The following is a 19628-nucleotide window of genomic DNA, read 5'->3' on the forward strand; positions in this document are numbered from 1 at the left end:
TTACGAGACAAGTTCTGAGATTATAAAGGGTCATGCGGATTGAGTCTATGGCATGATATGAATGTATCGGCATGTATGAGGAAGAAGCAGTAGCTAAGTAGTCGTACCAGCTTGCAAGAGCAATCCTTCAATATATTTTCCTAGTTAGATAGACAGTTGGGTGTGATTTTGCTAAGTCATTATCTTCTTAGACTAGCATTAGAACTAACAAATCACGTATTTTAAGCATGAAAAGCTTGTGCCATTTCTTAGGCTAGAAAGAAAATTTAGTTTCTTGAAGTATCTTAGAGGCAATGCAAACATAGTAATATGTACCATATGAATTTTAAATTGTTCGAAGAAAGGGAGGTGGTTGAAAGGCATATTATGTGCCAGCTAGAAAAAAAGGTTGTGTCTATCACTATACTGGAGGGAGTGGATTTTAAACTGAGTGTTCATGTTGAACTCTAAAACCTACATATTTCAAAGCATTTTATATTTGTGCTTTAAGCCCGCCAAATTTCGACCAAAACCTTGAAAATTTTCAACATTACTTAGAAGGTTTTTGGCCTGCCATAGGAAGGCCTTAGTGAAGATGTGTGATAAGAAAGGAAAAATAGGTAATTTTTTAGACATTTCTTTTTATTTTAAGGTGATTGGTCCAAGTATGCTCCTTGTAAGAGGCTTTCAATGCATGCATTTAGCTCTCTCTCTCTCTCTCTTCTTCTTCTCTCTCCCCTCTCCCCTTTCTCTTCTCCTTCTTCTCTCTCCTTCTCTTGTCCTTCTTCTCCTCTCCCCTTTCTCTACTCTCTCTCTCTCTCTCTCTCTCTCTCTCTCTCTCTCTCTCTTCTTTCTCTTCTCTCTAGGCAAGGCCCGCCCTTCTTTCTCTATATTTTTAAAGCGACCATTGTATTCTCGATCAGAACTTGGAGTTCTTGCAGCTTCTCTCTTCCAAGATTAACACACCTATGGGTATATAAATGCACATCTGCATTACATACTTGTAAATAATTGTACAAATGATCAACTTGTATATCTGTATATAGGAGCTCGGGTTTTTCCCTTGTGAGCGCTCCCCAAGGGTTTTTTTAGCCGTAGCTAGAGACCTTTGTTTGAGTGGGGGTGTTAAAGCTATATATAGCTTTCCCTAACTTGAACTAGGTCTCACTTATATATATGTATTCAGTGATCAATATGAATCAGTCTTTGGGAGTCTATTTGGTGTGTCTATTATCTCTTCTTCTTCTCTCTCAACAAAAGTTCTCTCTCTCTCCTCTCTCCTCCTCCTCCTCCTTCTTCTTCTTCTTCTTCTCTCTCTCTCTCCCACATGAATGGTGAAATTCATCTTGTTGTATTGTTATTAGATAAACAAGGGATAGAGACGTCTGGGTATTTACCAAATGGATAGTGTGCGTGGCCTGCTAAAACGAAGGTTCTAAGGGTTTGACTTCATCTAAGTTCTGACTTTGTTGGGTGTAACAATGTCAAACTTTGTAAGTGGAGAGCTTTGAAAAGTTCGTGTGTAAGAATGTCAAAGCAAGGTGTGCCTAAAAGTGAGATTCATAATTTCATACCGGAGAAGGTGGCAACTGCCGAATCCTTAATAAGAAGCGATGAAATCGTCAAATGCAGCAAACGATTGCGTTAATCCGTCTAACGATTTCGTCAACTCCATCAATATTTGCATATTCCATCGAGTTGCACTCCAATTGTGTGGTGCCTTTGCTAGCTGTCTCATCTTTTCGAGACGGAGGAGAGTGATGATCGGAAGTCGCATTGAATGCATGAACGCAGACACACGTAACGATCATCGCTGTTTCGTTCTGAGCAAGCCATTGGTTTTATCCCTGAATAGCGAGCGCAGATTAATGGTATATATCGTCGTCAATGTGCAGAAAATCAGAGTCGGAACGTCGGAAGATCCTCCTATCTTGCTCGGTTGCAGACGTCGGTTCTGCACTTCTTGGATTGGGAAGAGCAAACGCTTACAGTTTTTAGTGAACTGTATGATGTTTGTATCGATTGCTAGCTGCTGCCATTAGTAATTCCGTCGTAGCTCTCATCTGTACAAATAGTTTGAACTCGATCAGTTCCAGATATTGAGGTGCACGGCACCTTTCGCAGTTTCACCATGGCTCTTCTGATGGCCTTCCTCCTCTTGCAGTTGCTAGCCTTTGCATTTTGTGCAGGTAACGGTTTACATCTGTGGTTCTCTTGAATTTCGATCTCGCAATATTAAATTTTCTCGCCGTTCGATTCCGTTTGTCGAACTACCGATTTCTCCGTCCACAATCGTTCTAAATAAGCTTTCTTACCATCAATTGATAATGTTGCGTTCTTGCGTAGACGGCAGACACACCATCGGCGTCGACTACGGGCAGCTCGGGAACAATTTGCCTTCGCCCGTCCACGCCGTAGCTCTCATCAAGCGCCTTCACATCGGTCATGTCAAGCTCTACGACGCAAATCCCAGTATCCTCCGAGCTCTCGCCAACAGCTCCATCACCGTTGCCGTCATGGTCACCGATGCAGAAGTTCCTGCCATCTCCGCGAGTCAGGAGACCGCTGATCTCTGGGTGAAGCACAACGTTTCTGCTTACTTCCCCCACACAAAAATCCGCACTATTTTGATCGGGAACGAGCTCCTTTCCGATCCGAGCCAGATGCAAACTTGGTTCGACATAGTTCCGGCGATGGAAAAGCTCCGCAAATCGTTGGAGAAGCATAATCTTCACCATAAGATCAAAGTGAGCACGCCGTTGGCTTTGGACATGCTCGCCGGATCCAGAATATTTCCTCCCTCGAACGCCACGTTTAGAGACAATGTGAGAGAGTCGGTGATGAGGCCAATGCTAAGGTACTTGGACGAGACTCATTCGCCACTGTTTGTCGACGCCTATCCTTACTTTGCGTGGGAGAACGATGCGAAGAACATCTCGCTGGATTTTGCGTTATTCGGGAGCGACAACGAAGGCTACGAGGACGAGGGTAACGGGCTGCATTACAGCAATCTGCTGGATGTGCAGTTGGATGCGGTGATTGCAGCTATGGCGAAGCTTGGCTACGAGGACGTGGAAATCACTCTGAGCGAGACGGGGTGGCCGACGCGCCAGGATATAGACGAAAGGGGTGCCAACATACACAACGCTGCTCTCTACAACCGCAGATTGGTGAGAAAAATGCTGGCAAAGCCTGCTCTCGGAACGCCTCGCCGTCCAAGAAAGTTCATCCCCACCTTCATCTTCGCTCTCTTCAACGAAAATCAGAAAACAGGACCAACGACGGAGAGAAATTGGGGCTTGCTCTATCCCAACGGATCTCGCGTCTACGAAGTTGATCTCACCGGCAGGCTTCCCGATTCTGCTTATCCCCCTCTTCCCCCTGCTCCCCCCGAGCCTCCTGTGGGATCCTTGAAGTTTTGGTGCGTTGCAAATCCCAACGCCAGTGTTGCAAACCTCGCCGGAGGTCTCAGCTACGCTTGTAATCAATCCGCCTCCATCTGTGCCGCGATTCAGCCTGGCCAGCCTTGCTTCAATCCCAACACCACTCTCTCTCACGCTTCCTACGCGTTCAACGGGTACTACGTGCAATTCAAGGCTGCGGGAGGATCCTGTTCGTTTGGAGGCGCAGCGAACCTCACATTCCAAGATCCCAGTAAGTCTCGAACGATTAGCTTCATGGGTGGGGAGTAACTTTGAATGTTGTGCTGCTCAATGATATGGGTCCAAAGTTCTGATTCATAGTTTGCTTCGATTGGGAGGCGGATTTCAATGCGTGTCGAGAGCTCATCTTTAGCAGATGATGAGACATTGCTGTTCCAATTCTTTACTGTGTTTTCTGAAGCTTTTGAATGTAATGGCAGGTTACGGGTCGTGCAAATATACACCACTGGTGTTCTAGCGGCATGTCGAAGAGATCAGAAGCTCGTAGAGATCAAAAGTCGAAGGGATGCAAAATCGCAAATGGGAAGACAGCAAATTTTTTTGCAGACGGAGCTCTCCACGATCGTGTCATCTAATTTGTCTCCAAGATTTTGAAGACGGAGCTTTTCATGCTCGGTTGTCTCAGAGCTTCTAATGAGGCAAAGCTTGTAACATGACCATACTTATCGAGTTATGATCTTTCTTTCTTTCTTGAAACGAAAACTATTCATTATCTTTTATATTACAAGCGAGTTTCTTTTCACAAGAGTCAAACATAAAAAAGATCACTCACATCCAAACTTACAAAATCCTACTTAAATTGTCTTGGAGTTCTCAGTCAACTGCATCGGCTAAGAGAGCCTCCTTGCGTGAGCCAGTTGTTCTGAGGGAGCCCTACTCACAGGTTTTATTTGCAGCCCCATGGAGCTTGAGAGCTGGCTCAACAGGGCTCCTTAGCAATCAAATGCTAGCCCAGAGAGCTTGAAATTTGGGATTCGAGCCTAGCAATGGACTGTTGGGAGGAAAGATCCTCTCCTATTGGTTGACAGGTGGACTAGATAGCAGGTTTAGGGAGGAGGAGCCCACTTCAAGGTATAATTTGGTCGGAGTTGCCACACATGGGGACATAATTCTTGTTGAGGTTGGAATGCTGGACTCAGCAGCTCCCTCCATCTCCAGCATCACGCGGGGAGCTGCTCTAAGAGGGCCTCCCCGCGCCAGCCAGTGGTGCTTGGGGAGCCCTTCTAGCAAGATCTTTTAGTAGCCCCGCGCTTGTAAAATGATGAGTGATGCCACTTTCTTGGGAGTGGACTACTACCCTGGTTGCCTGGATTTTCCAAATAATAACCCAGCATTCCACTGCTAGACTGGCTGAACTGGTAGAATGGAGTTTTATTCTGTGACACTGCCAAGAATGTCCTTCATTCCCAAGTGTTGGAGACCTACAAAGCAAGTTCCAGGAGGTGCAGCCAATTGGCTCCTGCCTGCAGCTCATCAAGTAGACACGCGGGGACGTTCCCCCTTGATGGTCATCAGATGCTGAATGGGTAGCCTCCCCAGCCTTAGCAAGACGTGGGGAGGCACTCTAAGCCAACTGAATTGGCTCTATGAACTCCATGGGCTCATGCACAAGTTTCAAGTGAAATCTATGGATGACTATGCCCTTACTCTATCTCTGAATGGTTTTGCATTGATGTCTTTGTTCAACTAGATGTCTTCAAATTTCTTCCTATACTTGATTTGAGCACCCATAAGTAGCCAATAAATTGCATAGCTTTTAAAAAGTGACAAGTGGGATCGTAAACTAGTATGCAACACCACCTAGTCGACTCCTCTTGTACCCTCACATGGAGCTTGAGTAGATGGTTGCCAAGATAGTTAGAGATTTGCTTAAATTATTGAATAAATTTAGCCAACTCTTCCCTTTGAATGTTAGTCTATTCTCCATAACAAATTGTGCGTGCAATGCATGAACAAGCATTCTTTTGTCTAAAAAAATCACGAATCAAAGCAAGGTGGCATTATGCCCACTTGAATGCATTTTCAATTTGAGTGCACACCAAATGTGAAGACACCACTTTGCTAAACGACACTTGATTTTGATGTTGCTTGGATATTGTACCTAGGAATATGTAGCCATACAATGTGGGTTTAATAAAGGACTCTTTAATATAATAAATTCACATGAATATGCATTATAAAAGGTCTTTTAATTCACAAAATTAAAAAGTTGGACTTTTTATAAGAGCAAGGAAGCATCTAGGATCCATACATAACTAGGGGTTTAAATATTAGTACTCCTTAAATGCATGTGGTATGCACGTTTCTAGAACTTAGATATTATCCTTGAACACACATTCTATGCAAGTTTTGCTAGTCGTGCACCCCTTTAGATTAGTTGTTGTCAAACAACTCTTTAGGCTTATGAGAGTGACTTTTGAGCTTTTAATTGAAGATAGTGTCATTGTCCAATCATTTACTCCCTTGGCATGCCTTAGGAATAGTCACAACCACAATCAATGAAGCCATATTTGCAACTTTGCATCTACCCTTTGTGAGGCATGCGACAAAGACCATGTGGGTATGCAAAGGCCTAGAAAATGAGTTACTTGATAATATTCTATACCCAATGTGGGATGTTAGGGACGGTTTGCAGAAGGGAGACCATTTTTTATGTATACTTACTAAAGAAAGTATAGTAATAAGATATCAAGTAGTGTGGAGTATTTGCTGCATGAGATACACTTATAGATGTTGGAAAAATAATCATGGAACATGGATACCTATGGATTGTGATGTAGTGGACACCACAGAGGTAGAGGTACATATGCCCAATTGGGATATCCAATATCTTGAGGTCACAGGTAGTTGGAGCTTGAAGCACGTTCGAGAATACATCGCTGTCACCTTTGATGATAGTGATTTTTTCTTTACATTAAATGGGAAGATAGTAATAAGGTGACTCGAAGGAACATCAATGCTTGAGAAATGGAAGCCTCCTTGTAACTTGTCCATTCATACTGGTATTGAAGAAATGTAATAGTTTTTGAAGTGTGATGCCATTTGTATTGGCAATGAGTATACTTAATAAAATTAGTAGTTTTTAATGTGTGTTGTAATAGTTTTGAAAATATGATATAGTTTTTGAAGTGTGCTGTAATAGCACTTGAATAAATGTTGAAGTTTTGAAACTGTGTTGTAATAGTTTTTGACTAAATGTAATAGTTTTTGTTAAGTGTGATGTCATTTGTACTAACATAGGGTCCCCTAAATTCCCAAAAAAATTCCATTATTTTGGGTGGCGGGGGAGGCAGGAGTGGAATATGATGGCAAATTATTTAGACCAATATATTACATTGTCCAATATTTTATTACCTAAATTGTAGTCGGACTTTTAAGGTATTTAAAGAGATCGAAGTCAACTATATAAAGGGCCATTAGGTATGACAAAGCCTTTATTGTCCTCACCTCCTAGACAGCCGCATCTAGATCTCTTTAGAGATGTAGATTTTGTGAGAGAGAAAATCAAGCCTTACCTGATGCAGCTAGACATAGATAGAGTACAGTGGGTTCATGTGAATCTCCTCATTGACTGTCTCCGGGCTGATAGCACTTTCAAGTTTAGGTTACAAAGAATTTGCAAATCCCTTAGTCCAAAAAGTTTTAGAAGGATTTCCAAGGATGAAGAGTTGGATCTACAAGTGGGTCCTATAGGAACTCGTTTTGTATCCCTGAAAATAGCTTATTGTGTAATTCTTTTGGAATGGAGGACACAGACGCACCTCCATTCATCAATGTAGACCCAACTTTTTTTCTAGCAGTAGGGCAAGATGTGGACAGTGAGGAGAATCCTAATGTGGTTGCAAAAGCCGCCATTGCTCTAGATTGGTCTAGTGCAACTTTGGACAAGGAAAAACACACATCAGAAATAGAGCAGACGATAGAGTTGATTGTGGTTCCCGAAGTAGGCGGGACATACAGGATAGCTAGAAGAGGAAGAAGAGGAAGGAGAGCAAAAAGAGGAGGAAGAAGGTATGATGGATGAGGTTTTGATGCAAACACTTTGGAGCATCCGATCTTAACTATGCGGGAGGAAATGCATGACTCTACTAATGCAGTAGTTATAGAGACGGAGTTCCATGAGGTCCAGGAAAGATTGGAGGTAGAGAGGGCACAAAAAAGCCAGAGACTTGAGAATACTGCAGAGGCCTCATCATCGGCACCACCTCTAGCAATTGATGAGAGCAAAAGCTCCATCAGTATAACTCGACCGGGAATGGACAAACAAGATGCTGCCCACATGGTAAGTTCATGATATTTTGTCAATATGAATGAATTTACGTTCTTAGTTTGGCATTCAAAAGATTACTGATGTTATCTCAATTTTCAGGACGTCCTCAAAGTTGATAAGTTTGCAACACGTAAAGGGGGTCGAGGTGACAGCATTGATGTGGATTCAGCACTAAGACATTACATGGGAATGTTCGAGTGCCATAGCCTAGTGTGCTTCCATACTTTGTTCTCCCCTTATGGGAAGGAAGAGATGATAAAGTGCAAGGCACTTTCAAATCTAGTCTTCCTTGTGCCTTTACCCCCTTCTATGCATAAGTGTATTTTGGTGAGGCGGGACTTGGCATTATCTACTTTTGGAGAGAAACTAGCAGGAAGAATCATGGCAATTGCTGCTATGGATGCTTCGATAGGTGTTTATGATGCTAGGAAGCTTGTAGAACCTTTCAGTGAACCCACTATTTTGTCAACTCAGAGGAGAGCAGCAATAGTAGCTAAAGCTAAGCAAGCAAATATTTTGTAAAAAGTGCATTTATTGGATGCAATATACAAGAAATATTGTATAAACATAATATATATATCTCTTGTTTTCCAAATGGGTGGTGTTTTGCATTATAATTGAGTTTCATTTCTTGGATTTTAGTGTATCCTTAATTTAAATATAGAGTTGATTTTGAAGAAAAGTGCATTCCCTTATCAAAGGTTTCAAAAATTCTTCAAGTTACTAGGTGTATGAATAGACAAGATCAAGATTGCCAATGAACTCTAATCAAGATAGCAACAAAAGGTTAAATTGGATGCACAATCTCAAACCCTTCCATATTTAGATTCATCTTGGGACTAGGAATGTTTTGCATCCCAAACCTAGGAGGAAAATAGAATAATAATATGGTGGCTAATTTAGTTATGTGCATGGTTAGTTGGAAGGATTAATGTAAATTAAGAGAATATATGCTCCATGATTGAGATGGCAAGCTCACTTATGCCAATGGTTCCACATGGAGATGGCAATAATCCATACGTATACTTGGTTGGTGTTTATGTATTATCAAATTTGGATAGAGAACAAGCATATGACTGAATCAATCCTAGCATAGGAGATTGGGTTTTGACTTTTATGGAAATTGTGGCTAAGGTGTGCTACATACAATTGAAGATGTAGGCCCTTATGGTGTAAAATGTTGTAAAGTATGCTAGGAATGGCCAAAATCTCTTTACAAGTGTGCCTTGATATTCTGAAGGCATTGGTGATGACTGCAATGAAGTTTGATACAAAATGGTAAGGTTGACAAATGCACTGATAGCTATGAGCAACAATGGATTAAAATGGTTGCAATGGATTAAAATGATGTGAATAAGATGACATATGAAACCTTATTCAAAGTGGGTCCCAACTTTGAATGCTAAGGATCAAGATATGGGTTTATAAATTGGGACACATTTCAAGCATGAAGAGGCAAATTGATTTGGGCAAAAATTTTGCATCTTTGATCAGAAGGTGGCCATGACATAGGCACTTTTTTAAAAAAAAACATGTTAGGACCATCGATGGCACAAAGCGATGGAAGGATTTTGCAAGCCATAAGAGTTAACCTGATGAGTGGCATCACCCAATTGTCCAAAAAGGAAAAGGCTACCATACGAGCTGCATGAATGCTAATGCAAGCTAGGTTAGCATCAATGGGGAGAGGAAAGGAAAGAATACAGGATCTAGGTGGAGGAAAGTGGAAAAACATGGGGGAGAAGAAGATAGAGAGAGGCCCCAGAGATCTGAGCTCACACGACAAGGAGGTATAGGTATTGCATGCTTGTGAGAGATGTAAGGTGGCTGGTGTCCTTGCGTGACAAGTAATGGAATCCAGGCTTCGCTGGCTGCTATTACATTCGCTTTCCTCATGAGTGCCACAACTAGGATATGTACTCTTAAGGGTATAATTAAGTGAGTGATCCAAAAGAAATGTGAGGTCCTTTATTCAACATAGGGTCCTTGTAAGCATGAAATGTATTAATTTCGAAGTAACAATTATCTTACCATAGTCCCTTTAGTGGATCTAGTGGTAAAATGACCCCAAGGATGAAAATGACATCTTAATTATCATCCTTAACAAATGAAGCCAACACCTAGGGGAGGGTGCTAACATCCGTTATTATCTAATTCCCCCTACTGTATTTCTTGTGTGTGTGTGTGTAAGTGATGGGGGATGCATCCCCAAGTTTAAAAAAAAACAGAAAATAGCCCCTGAGAGGCCAAGTGCGCACAAGCACGACTTTGGGCTAGATGAGGTCTCTCCTCAAAGCCCGCTCATGCTCCTGAAGAGTCCTCCTCCACCTAAGGGCATGAGTTTGCAACTCCTAAGTGCTCCTCTGAATGGCATCAGCCACCCACATAGCCCAACTCTTGCACAGTGTCATCTCTGACTCCTCCCAAAACCTTGCCATGACTTGGACCCCGTCTGGCCCAAAGTCGCACCTGGGCCTCTCAGGGGCTATTTTTTAGTTTTTATTTTTTTTGGGATGCATCCCCCATCACTTACATACACACACACAAGAAATATAGTAAAAAGAATTAGATAATAAGAGTCCATTCTACTAGTAATAAGAGCCCACTGATCTTATGTTTGCTTAATAGAAACAAAAAAAAAAACAAAAAATAGCCCCTGAGAGGCCCAGGTGCTGCTTAGGGCTATACGGGGTCCCCATCTGGCCCAAAGTCATGCCTGCACGCACCTAGGCCTCTCAGAAGCTATTTTTTGTTTTTTTAAAATTGGGGGATGCATCCCCCATCACTTACACACACACACACACACCCATCACACACACAATAAATACATTAAAAAAACAAAAAAAAGTCTCTATATGAAGAAATACACAAAAAAAAACAAAAAAAATCCCCTGAGGGTCCCTGTCTGTGGCCCAAAGTCACGCTTGTGTGCACCTGGGCCTCTCAAGGGCATTTTTTGTTTTTTTAAAATTGGGGGATGGATCCCCGATCACTTACACACACACACGAGAAATACATTTAAAAAAACAAAAAAAAAGTGCCTATACCAAGAAATACACAAAAAAATCCACCGAGAGGCCTCTCAAGGGCTTTTTTTTGTTTTGTTTTTTTGTGAATGCATCCCCCATCACTTACACACCCATCACACACACAAGAAACAAATACACCCATCACACCCTCAGGGGCTTTTTTTTGTTTTTGTTTTTTGGGGGGATGCATCGCCCATCACATACTAGTGTCTAATCACATAATCACATTGTCTAATCACATTCTACCATGATTATTGACTAATTACATACTAGTGACTAATTACATTCTACCATGATTATTTGCCACCATCAACAATCAGTTACATTATGTACATGCATCAGATATGGAAGTAAATAATACATTGCAAGATTCCACTAACCTTATAGAGTGCTATAAAGGAAAGGGTTAGATCCCCTAACCCTAACCATATGTGCATAGCACTAACCTTATAGAGTGCTATAAAGGAAAGGGTTAGATCCCCTAACCCTAACCCTAAAAGGGTTTGTATATATTCTATTTTTTCAACTAAATCTAGTGTACAGTTAGTCATTTGTGGTGTGCTCTCTAGTTGTGCCCTCTCTCCTCATCTCCACTCTTCTCCTCTCCCCTCTTCATATTTTGTCACCTATGATTGTAGTTGGAAAATTATGATTCAATTTGAAAATCATATTTTCCAAGATATTAATGAGATTTGATTGTGGTGAGGAAGGGTGTTTATAAACATTAATGATTGCAAAACTTGGACCTTTATATGTTTTGAATGTAGTCAATAAATACTCGCACCTTGTTTTTGTTATGTATTCCTGCATTTATACTTGCACATTATTTTTATAACATGTTGCTATTCCAATTCCATTCATGTATTGCAAAGTTGTGAAATTTTGAAGGGAGAGCGAATCATTACTTGAAAATGAAAGCTCAAAGTTGAAAGCTGACTCTGAGGATTGGATTTCTCCCCATGATCTTCTTCATCGTCATCTATTTGCTCATTAGTTTCTGTCCTCTCCTCCTCCTCCTCCTCCTCTTGCCTCCTCTTTCTTCTCTCTTTGATCATTGCATTGTATACATTGGGAGGGATTGGGAGCTTTGTTCAACCGGTCTTCTAGTCTGCTTTGTTCTTGCCATGTCAGTGATGGTGGGGCTATGGGAAATGTGACAGTAGGAAGGAATGTACTAGTATGAGAGAGTAGTGGTGGTACTGAGAAAATGAAGGTATTTGCATATATATAGGGGTATATATATTTTGTGCATCATTATTAGTACTTAGCTCCCCCCCCCTTCCCCACCATGTGCAAAGCTTTATTCCTTGCATAGGAGGACCCGACTATACCATGATAGAACCACTTGAACATCTCATGAAGAGCATTACTTCCATTAATCCCCCCTCCATGTCGCATACTTTTGAAATAAGCACCTCGAGCTCTATAATGAGACTTTTCCATCCCTTGGGCATTCCAAGCATTCAAGGAACCATATTGGCAAAGAAACCATGGACCGTGAGCATAAAGAATGTGATGCATATGTAGAAAAAACACATGAGGTAAACAAGAATAAATTGATTGCAATTAAAATTTTGAAAATAGCAAAGACTAAACATAGCATGTAGTGAGTAATGTGTGATTCACCCCATCCATCTACCATGGCTTCAATGAACTCTTTCATGATGACTTTATATCGTTGCACATCATCATCGTCTATGGAAGGCTTCCTCAAGATCTTTACCAGAGTATCCAATTCTTTCCAAACACGTATTCTCAAGGTTCTGACATGAGGTTCAGCTTCCAAATTAATCATGCAATCACATAACTTTTTCCAATAATTCCAATGCAGATTTAATCAATGTTTTCCATGATTGGACAAAAACCTTTGTGCCTTAGAGCCTCCCATGGATACTTTATTTGGAAGATTTCTTGATTTTCGTGACAATTGTACGTCTTTGATTAGCTTTACATTCCCCCCATGTAGACCCATGCTCGAGAGTAAAGCTTCGACCCTTGCTATACATGATGCCGCTCTCTCCTCCGGTTTCATGTTCCATGCATATACAATGTGCAAGTAAAGCAATTTATCAACAATGAGCCGCATCTCCGCACATGTAACACACAAAAATGCACTCTTTGTAATGGAATATTTAAAATTGGATCCCAATTTTTATCGTTCTGATCCTGTTGGGTGCAGCATCCTGATTGTAGCTCATTACGCCATTGCTCCAATACATTTTTTTGTTAGCCTCATCATATGTGATGTCATTCATTACATCTTTAGCATTCCCAAAGTCTTTTCCTCTTTTTACTTGCTCTTTCCATCTATGTATTCCTATGTAACTACCTCAAGTTTGGTGTGAGTGCATACAATAAAGACATGGATTTTTGCATTTGCACTCAATTCCATTCCAAACATACACTTCAATGTCGAGATCTCCTGCCATGTGCCATTCAACTTTAAATGATCCGAACCCTTCAACTCAAAGCAACTCTCCTTTCATTTGTGCATCTATGACACTTGGAATTGGAGATTTATCAAATACCCATTTCAAGAATGGGTGTGTCTCTTTAGGAAGTTCAAACGTGGCAAGCCACCAAATGTGCTTTTCCGATTGCACACTAAAATCTTCCCTAATTTCCTTATCTTTGGCATGTTCGAGGGCTTTATTCATCAAAATAATACTAACCCTCTCCAACTTGTGGCCTTTTACAACCACACACTCATCCAATTTGATAACGCATACTAACTTTTCTTCACAATGTGAAAGATTAAAGATTTACATGATTAGAAAAGATTTCATTAAAAATTCGAGCTCTGTAAACAATATAATTTTAACATACCCCATGCTTTCGTGTTGTAAAACTCCACCATTGCATCTTGGACCCTACGTACATCCAAAAAAACATTATTATGCTCTGTGTACTCAAAGATTCTTGGTCCTTGCTTTGCCCCTTTGATAGTTGGTCCTCCTTTTTTTTTGCTATGTTGGACATTTGTCTTGTTTGTGCCTTCCAACATCATGCTTTCTGAGATGTGTATAAGTCCACCCAACAAATCTTGAACATCAGAATTTGTTTCTTTCCTTGTATTTCTAACGTATACTGGTCTCGACAATAGAGGGTTCTTAATGCCTTGACCTCGAAGTGCATTTACAAAGACATTATACACAGCTAAGTACCCTTGTCGACTAATGCCTAGCAGCATCGAATGCATGGACAACTTCCGATGGATCTACAAGATTCTCTAAATCACTTGCAACCTCTTGTGATATTGCATGTTGCAATGCATGCCGATGAGGGTCCCTAAGAATGGAAATGAATTCTTTCTTCTTAATTACACTCTTTACAGCACAAAGTTTGTCAGAGGAATTTCTTCCAATGACCTCCTCCATAAAATTTCTATAGAAATCATGATAACATTAGAAAAATAAATGACTCATTTGTAAGTAATGCTTCATAATTACAAATAGTCCAAATATATGTACATATCTTGTAGCTTTCACCCTGCATTTCCTTGCTCAACCACCATATGCCAAGCTCTCCATTGGTTGCATGGGCTTGATCCTATGCTTGTAACCTAGAGGGGTTCTTTTTATCCTTTCTAATCTCCTAGTCAAAGTAGCAAGCTCTTGTTGGATACACCAAGCCTTTTTCAACAGTTTGTTCTTCTCATCTATTAATCTTGTGATTGTCTCTTGTGACCTCTCTTTTGCGAGTCAGTAAGTTTTTTTGGTTCTTGGGTTAGTTGTTCTTGGAGGTTATGCATGGGATCTCTAAGTATATTTGTCTCTCCTTCCATTCTCAACAAGTGAACCTTCGCAAAGTGTGCTTCAGCATTGGAATGGTTGATGTGTTTACAATATTCTAGCAAGCCTTGAAGACCATCACCTACATATTGAATCAAACTTGCCACATTTTCAAACAAAGGTGGAGCACCTGTTAAAGGATCCACTGGATAGAGTCCACCAACACTCCATAAGTCGACATGCTTTGTTCCTTATTGTCGTAATTGATCTAGTCTATCTTTGCCGGCAACCTTGTGGCAATAACATTGATGAGTTGTGGCATACTCTAGTGCAACTTCGATGTGCAAGGTGCTTTTTCGTGGCTTGTTGGTGCAATCTTCCAATGAAGCCATGGGAGAGGGATTTAGAAATAAGGCCTTGGATCAATTCAAAGAATAGAATAGCATCAATGGAAACAAGTTTGGGACAATGGAAAGATATAATAGGATCAATAGAAGCAAGTTTGGGACAAAATGATGAGAAGAAATTGGATTTGGGTGTTGCCAAGTGCTTACGATAGAAGAGTATGAATGTGGGATTGGAAGATAAATACAGTGAGAAAGAGTAGGATTTAGATGTTGAAAAGTGATTTGGGTGCATAGGCATGGTTTGGGAGAAAGTTTTGAAGAGTTTTGGGCCATTTTGGAAACTTTTGAAAATTTTTAAATTTTTGGGCTAGGGTGTACCCGCGAGATACTTTTTGGGAATGTGGACCACTAAAAAGATTGTTAAGAGAGTTAACTTTTTGAGAGTAGGGGGGCCCTCCAAGTCAGAGAAGGTGCACTTTTGGGGACCACCAAGGACCTAGGGAGATGTACTTTTTTGTTCCCATATGGGGTGATGGAACCCTTTGTAGGGCCTTATTAGTTCTTAATCCATTTTGCTAATCCACTCCTTATGAGGCCCTTTTTGAGTCCAAAATGTTGTAGGATGAAGAGGTAATCTTGTTCCATGTAGTGGGGGAATTCATAATTATTATTTGTTCGATTCACAACACCTGGAGGCCATCCACCAAAGGTGGTGTGAAAGGCTATTGTTGCCATAGGAGGGATGGGCCTAGATACTAACACAAAAGATTTGTGCCCATCCCATAAAGGCCACCCACTCCATGGCCAACTCCTCCAACCCCTAAATGACGAAGGCCACCCACTCCATGGTAAGCTCCTCCAACCCCTAAATGATGAAGGCCACCCACTCCATGGCCAACTCCTCCAACCCCTAAATGGTGGGCCCATTCCATCTCCTCTGATCATTTCACCAATCACATGTTGGAGACATAAATTAGTAGGCTAGTTTATCGAGCAGCCACCAGGTTATGTTCATGCTGTTCATCCTGAGTTTGTTTGCAGGTTGAAGAAAGAGGTTGAAGAAAGCCTTGTATGGCTTGAAGCAAGCACCTAGAGCATGGTCTGACAAGATAGGACAATATCTTGTCACTATTGGCTTTCAGATTTCTAAGGCAGATTTCTCACTTTATGTGAGAAAAACAGAGAAAGGTATTATGCTGCTTGTCATTTATGTTGATGATTTGATCATCACAGGTGATAGTGATGAAGATATCCTTCATGTGAAAATGCTATTGAAGCAGAAGTTTGAGATGAAGGATTTGGGAGAGCTGCGTTATCTCTTAGGCATTGAGGTGATTAGATCACCAAGTGGGATATGGCTCTTGCAGAGGCAATATGGATTGGACATGCTGTCCAAATATGGGATGATAGGCTATAAGCATATTTCAGTTCCTTTGGAGCAGAATGTGAAGCTAAGCATAGATGTAGGTGAGCTTCTGGAAGACCCTACTATGTATAGACGCATAGTAGGAAGTTTGATTTATATGACTATTACTAGGCCAGATTTGAGCTATGCTATTGGATTGGTAAGTCTATGCAGGCTCCAACAAAACAGCATTTGGATGCGGCTAGACGCATACTCAGGTATGTGAAGTCCACATTGCAGTATGGACTATTTTATGAGGCTGGGCTTCAGATACAGTTGCATGGATACACTGATGCTGATTGGGCTGGTAGTATTTCTGATAGACGATCTACCAGTGGATATATGTTCTCTTTTGGGAGTGCTGAACTCACTTGGAGCAGCAAGAAACAGCCTATAAGGCAACCCTTGTCGACCACAGAGTCTGAGTACAGGGGTACAGCAATGGCTGCATGTGAGGTAGCTTGGTTGCATAAGCTACTCTATGATATGCATCAGTCTACAGATGGGCTAGTTGTCATTTATTGTGACAACATGAGCAATATACACTTGGAAAATAACCTAGTCTATCATGCTAGAACAAAGCACATTGAGGTGCATTATCACTATGTGCGGGAGAAGGTTTTACTAGGTCTTATTAATCTAGTTCATGTCAACATAGAGGATCAGGTAGCTGACATATTCACGAAGGCATTGGGCACAGAGAATCTGCACAAGTTTAGAGACCTACTTGGTGTGCAGGAATTGGGATTGAGCTCGAGGGGGAGTGTTGAGATATCGAGCTCCACCCATGATATGCCAAGGTGACCGTTGTGCATTTATGTCACCGACTTGTTAGCTGCAGATGCGGTTGGTACACCGCCCATGAATAATAAATGGATGACATCTATCCTTATGTACTCTAGTTCATGGCTCAGTTAGTATGCCACCTTAGTTAGCTGAGTTTGGTTTGAGACCCACATATAGGTTTCTCCTATTTCTTTGTACTAGAGTTCTTTTGGCTTTCACAACTAAGAAGAGGAAAATAGTTTTTAGCCTCCACCTTTGTGTGTATTCCCCCATTGTGTATGTGAGAGCCACAAGTGAGACTCCTTCCTTCTCTCCCACTATCTTCACATGGGATTTTGAGTTAAAGGAGTAAACTCAGTGGCTTGCTCTTGGATGGACTCGTTTCTCCCTTCATTTTTGAAGGAAAACTCCCTATCAAGAGATTCTTAAAGGAGAGATGAAGATAATTCTATCCATGGGTTATCATACTCAATATGTCTGTAACTCTCATCTACATTATCCTCTTCAGGAGGAGGAGATGGTTTTCTCTCCATATCTCCTTCTGGTAGTGGAGGAAAAAGGACAAGTTCGTTATTAAATATCCCTTCTCCTTCCATTCTTTCCTTTTAGTAATACAAGAGAGAAAATGACTTGCTAGAATTTTAGAAAAGGGGTTTATTTTATAGTAGAAGTCAAGTGTTCTAGAGTTGGTGGTACTTATCCAACTCCCAGTTTGCTTGTGTCGAAAAACCACTTCAAATGACCTCTTCTTTCTTGTCTTTTAGGCTTTTCTTCTTGTATTTCTACTATAAACTAGTACACTCTGTTTGGCATACTTATTTTGAGTGGATTGGAGCTTTAGATACAGTTATAGGGGGTGCTTAGTGGGTGATCACCCCCTTAAAATCTTGTTCCGATCCGACTTTCCATTGGGGAGAATGGGGGGGTCTCTTTTCCCGACGGTTTAAGGGTTTAAAGGGTCTATTCGCATGGGGGGAGTCACCCCATTCCTCATCCAAACACCCAAAAAATCAGAGAAAGCCCTTACCTCAGAGACTCTATAATTCAAAGGTTGAATTCTGAAAAACCCCTTCAGCAAAATAGGAGGACGATCTGCAAAATCTTTGCATGCATCCTTTTTGCCACCACACTAGGAAATCGCTCCTAAGTATATGCAAGAGCCTCCAATGCACTTTGTAGCTCTAGAAACTTTGATGGTTGAGGAGGAGGCATCACAAAGTTCTTTGAGTCTCTCCTTGACACAACAAAATGAAGACCGCCAACTTCAGGATCTGAACTCTTTATGAAAATATCCATAAAAGTCTGTTTTGTCTCTATCATTATGCCTACTACAAAGCTGAAAGTCATATCTTTATTAGAGAATGTAGCATCCCATGGATCATCATCGTCATTGAACTCCCTTTTTGACATAAGTAGAAAGAGTCTCTTTTCCTTTTGATGAAGAAACCAAGCTCTTTTGCCCATGTGATATCGAGTCCACCTACCAAAGCCATTGGGGCTATATTCCTTTCCTTTCAAATTCAAAGTAACATCAGAGACCTATGCTCTAATCTCAGAGTCATTTAGACTAGCCCCCACATTAGTTGATTGCTCCATAATCCTACAAGAAAAGACAATGAAGAATTTAGATACATACAAGTAAAGTACAATATATAAGGCTTGATACAATAAATGTGGCAAATAGCCCAAAAGGCTTTACAAGGCTTCATATGGCAATAAATGTTACCAATAGTGAAGAGGGCTTTACAAAGTATTTTATAGCAATAAATGTGGAAAATAGGCTAGAAGGCTTTACAAGGCTTAAATGCCTGTACAAATGTAAGAAAATTAGCCAATAAAGCTTTACAATGAAATAAAATGCCCACTCTATTGATAAAGCTCCAATCTTCCTGATGACATGTAATATGTCCATCCATTGATACCCAATTGATGCAATCTACCCACTAAATACTGATCCACTAATATCCACTTATGCAGCCCACTGATACTCGTTACATAGTGAATGGTCGAGTTTAATACAAGGCTCTTCATATGGAGATAAATGTCTAAAATAGCCTAGAAGGCTTTACAAGGTTTTTTATGACAATAAATGAGCTTAAATATTTGTACAAATGCAATAAAAATGGCCAATAAAGATTTACAATGAAATAAAATGACCACTATAGTGATCAAGCTCCAATATGCCCCATGACATGTAATCTGTCCACTGATATCTGCTATCTTCTCATGCAATTTGCCCACTGATAAGCTTCTTGACAAATGGTAAAAGGTCTTATTTAATAGCATGTTATGAGTGTGAAACCACATGTGAGCGAAGGGACTGAGAACAATTATGAACTAGTCAGAAAAATTTGGGCATGGCTTCGACTAGCAACTTGGAGAATTGTCTCTCCTCTAAGGCAATCTAATCTATGCTAAACCAACCGTTGAAGCGAAGAAAAGCAATAAATAATTTCTTTTTCTGTGTTCATTTTAATGTGCTGGGGTTTTAGAGGCTTAAATATGCAAAGCAATAAATAAGTTCTTTTTCTATGTTCATTTTAATGTGCCAGGGTTTAAGAGGCTTAAATATGCAAAAGAAGGGGTTTTGATGTAGAGGCTAAACCTGCATGTGAGAGAAATGAAGAGCAAGTATCTA

General features: G+C 40.8%; 1 protein-coding gene across 1 annotated transcript; it reads left to right on the plus strand.

Annotated features, from left to right (window-relative positions):
* Positions 1-2091: 2091 nt before the first annotated feature.
* Positions 2092-3999, plus strand: LOC147903384 (putative glucan endo-1,3-beta-glucosidase A6). Its single transcript, XM_087372872.1, has 3 exons — positions 2092-2168; positions 2326-3633; positions 3842-3999. The coding sequence occupies exons 1-3, from the start codon at positions 2111-2113 to the stop codon at positions 3877-3879; spliced, it is 1404 nt and encodes a 467-aa protein (XP_087228998.1). The 5' UTR covers positions 2092-2110; the 3' UTR covers positions 3880-3999.
* Positions 4000-19628: the final 15629 nt, after the last annotated feature.

This window comes from Dipteris shenzhenensis, chromosome 3, assembly GCF_047967505.1.
Source record: "Dipteris shenzhenensis isolate YYH24624 ecotype China chromosome 3, Dip_SZ_1.0, whole genome shotgun sequence".
Lineage (NCBI taxonomy): Eukaryota > Viridiplantae > Streptophyta > Polypodiopsida > Gleicheniales > Dipteridaceae > Dipteris > Dipteris shenzhenensis.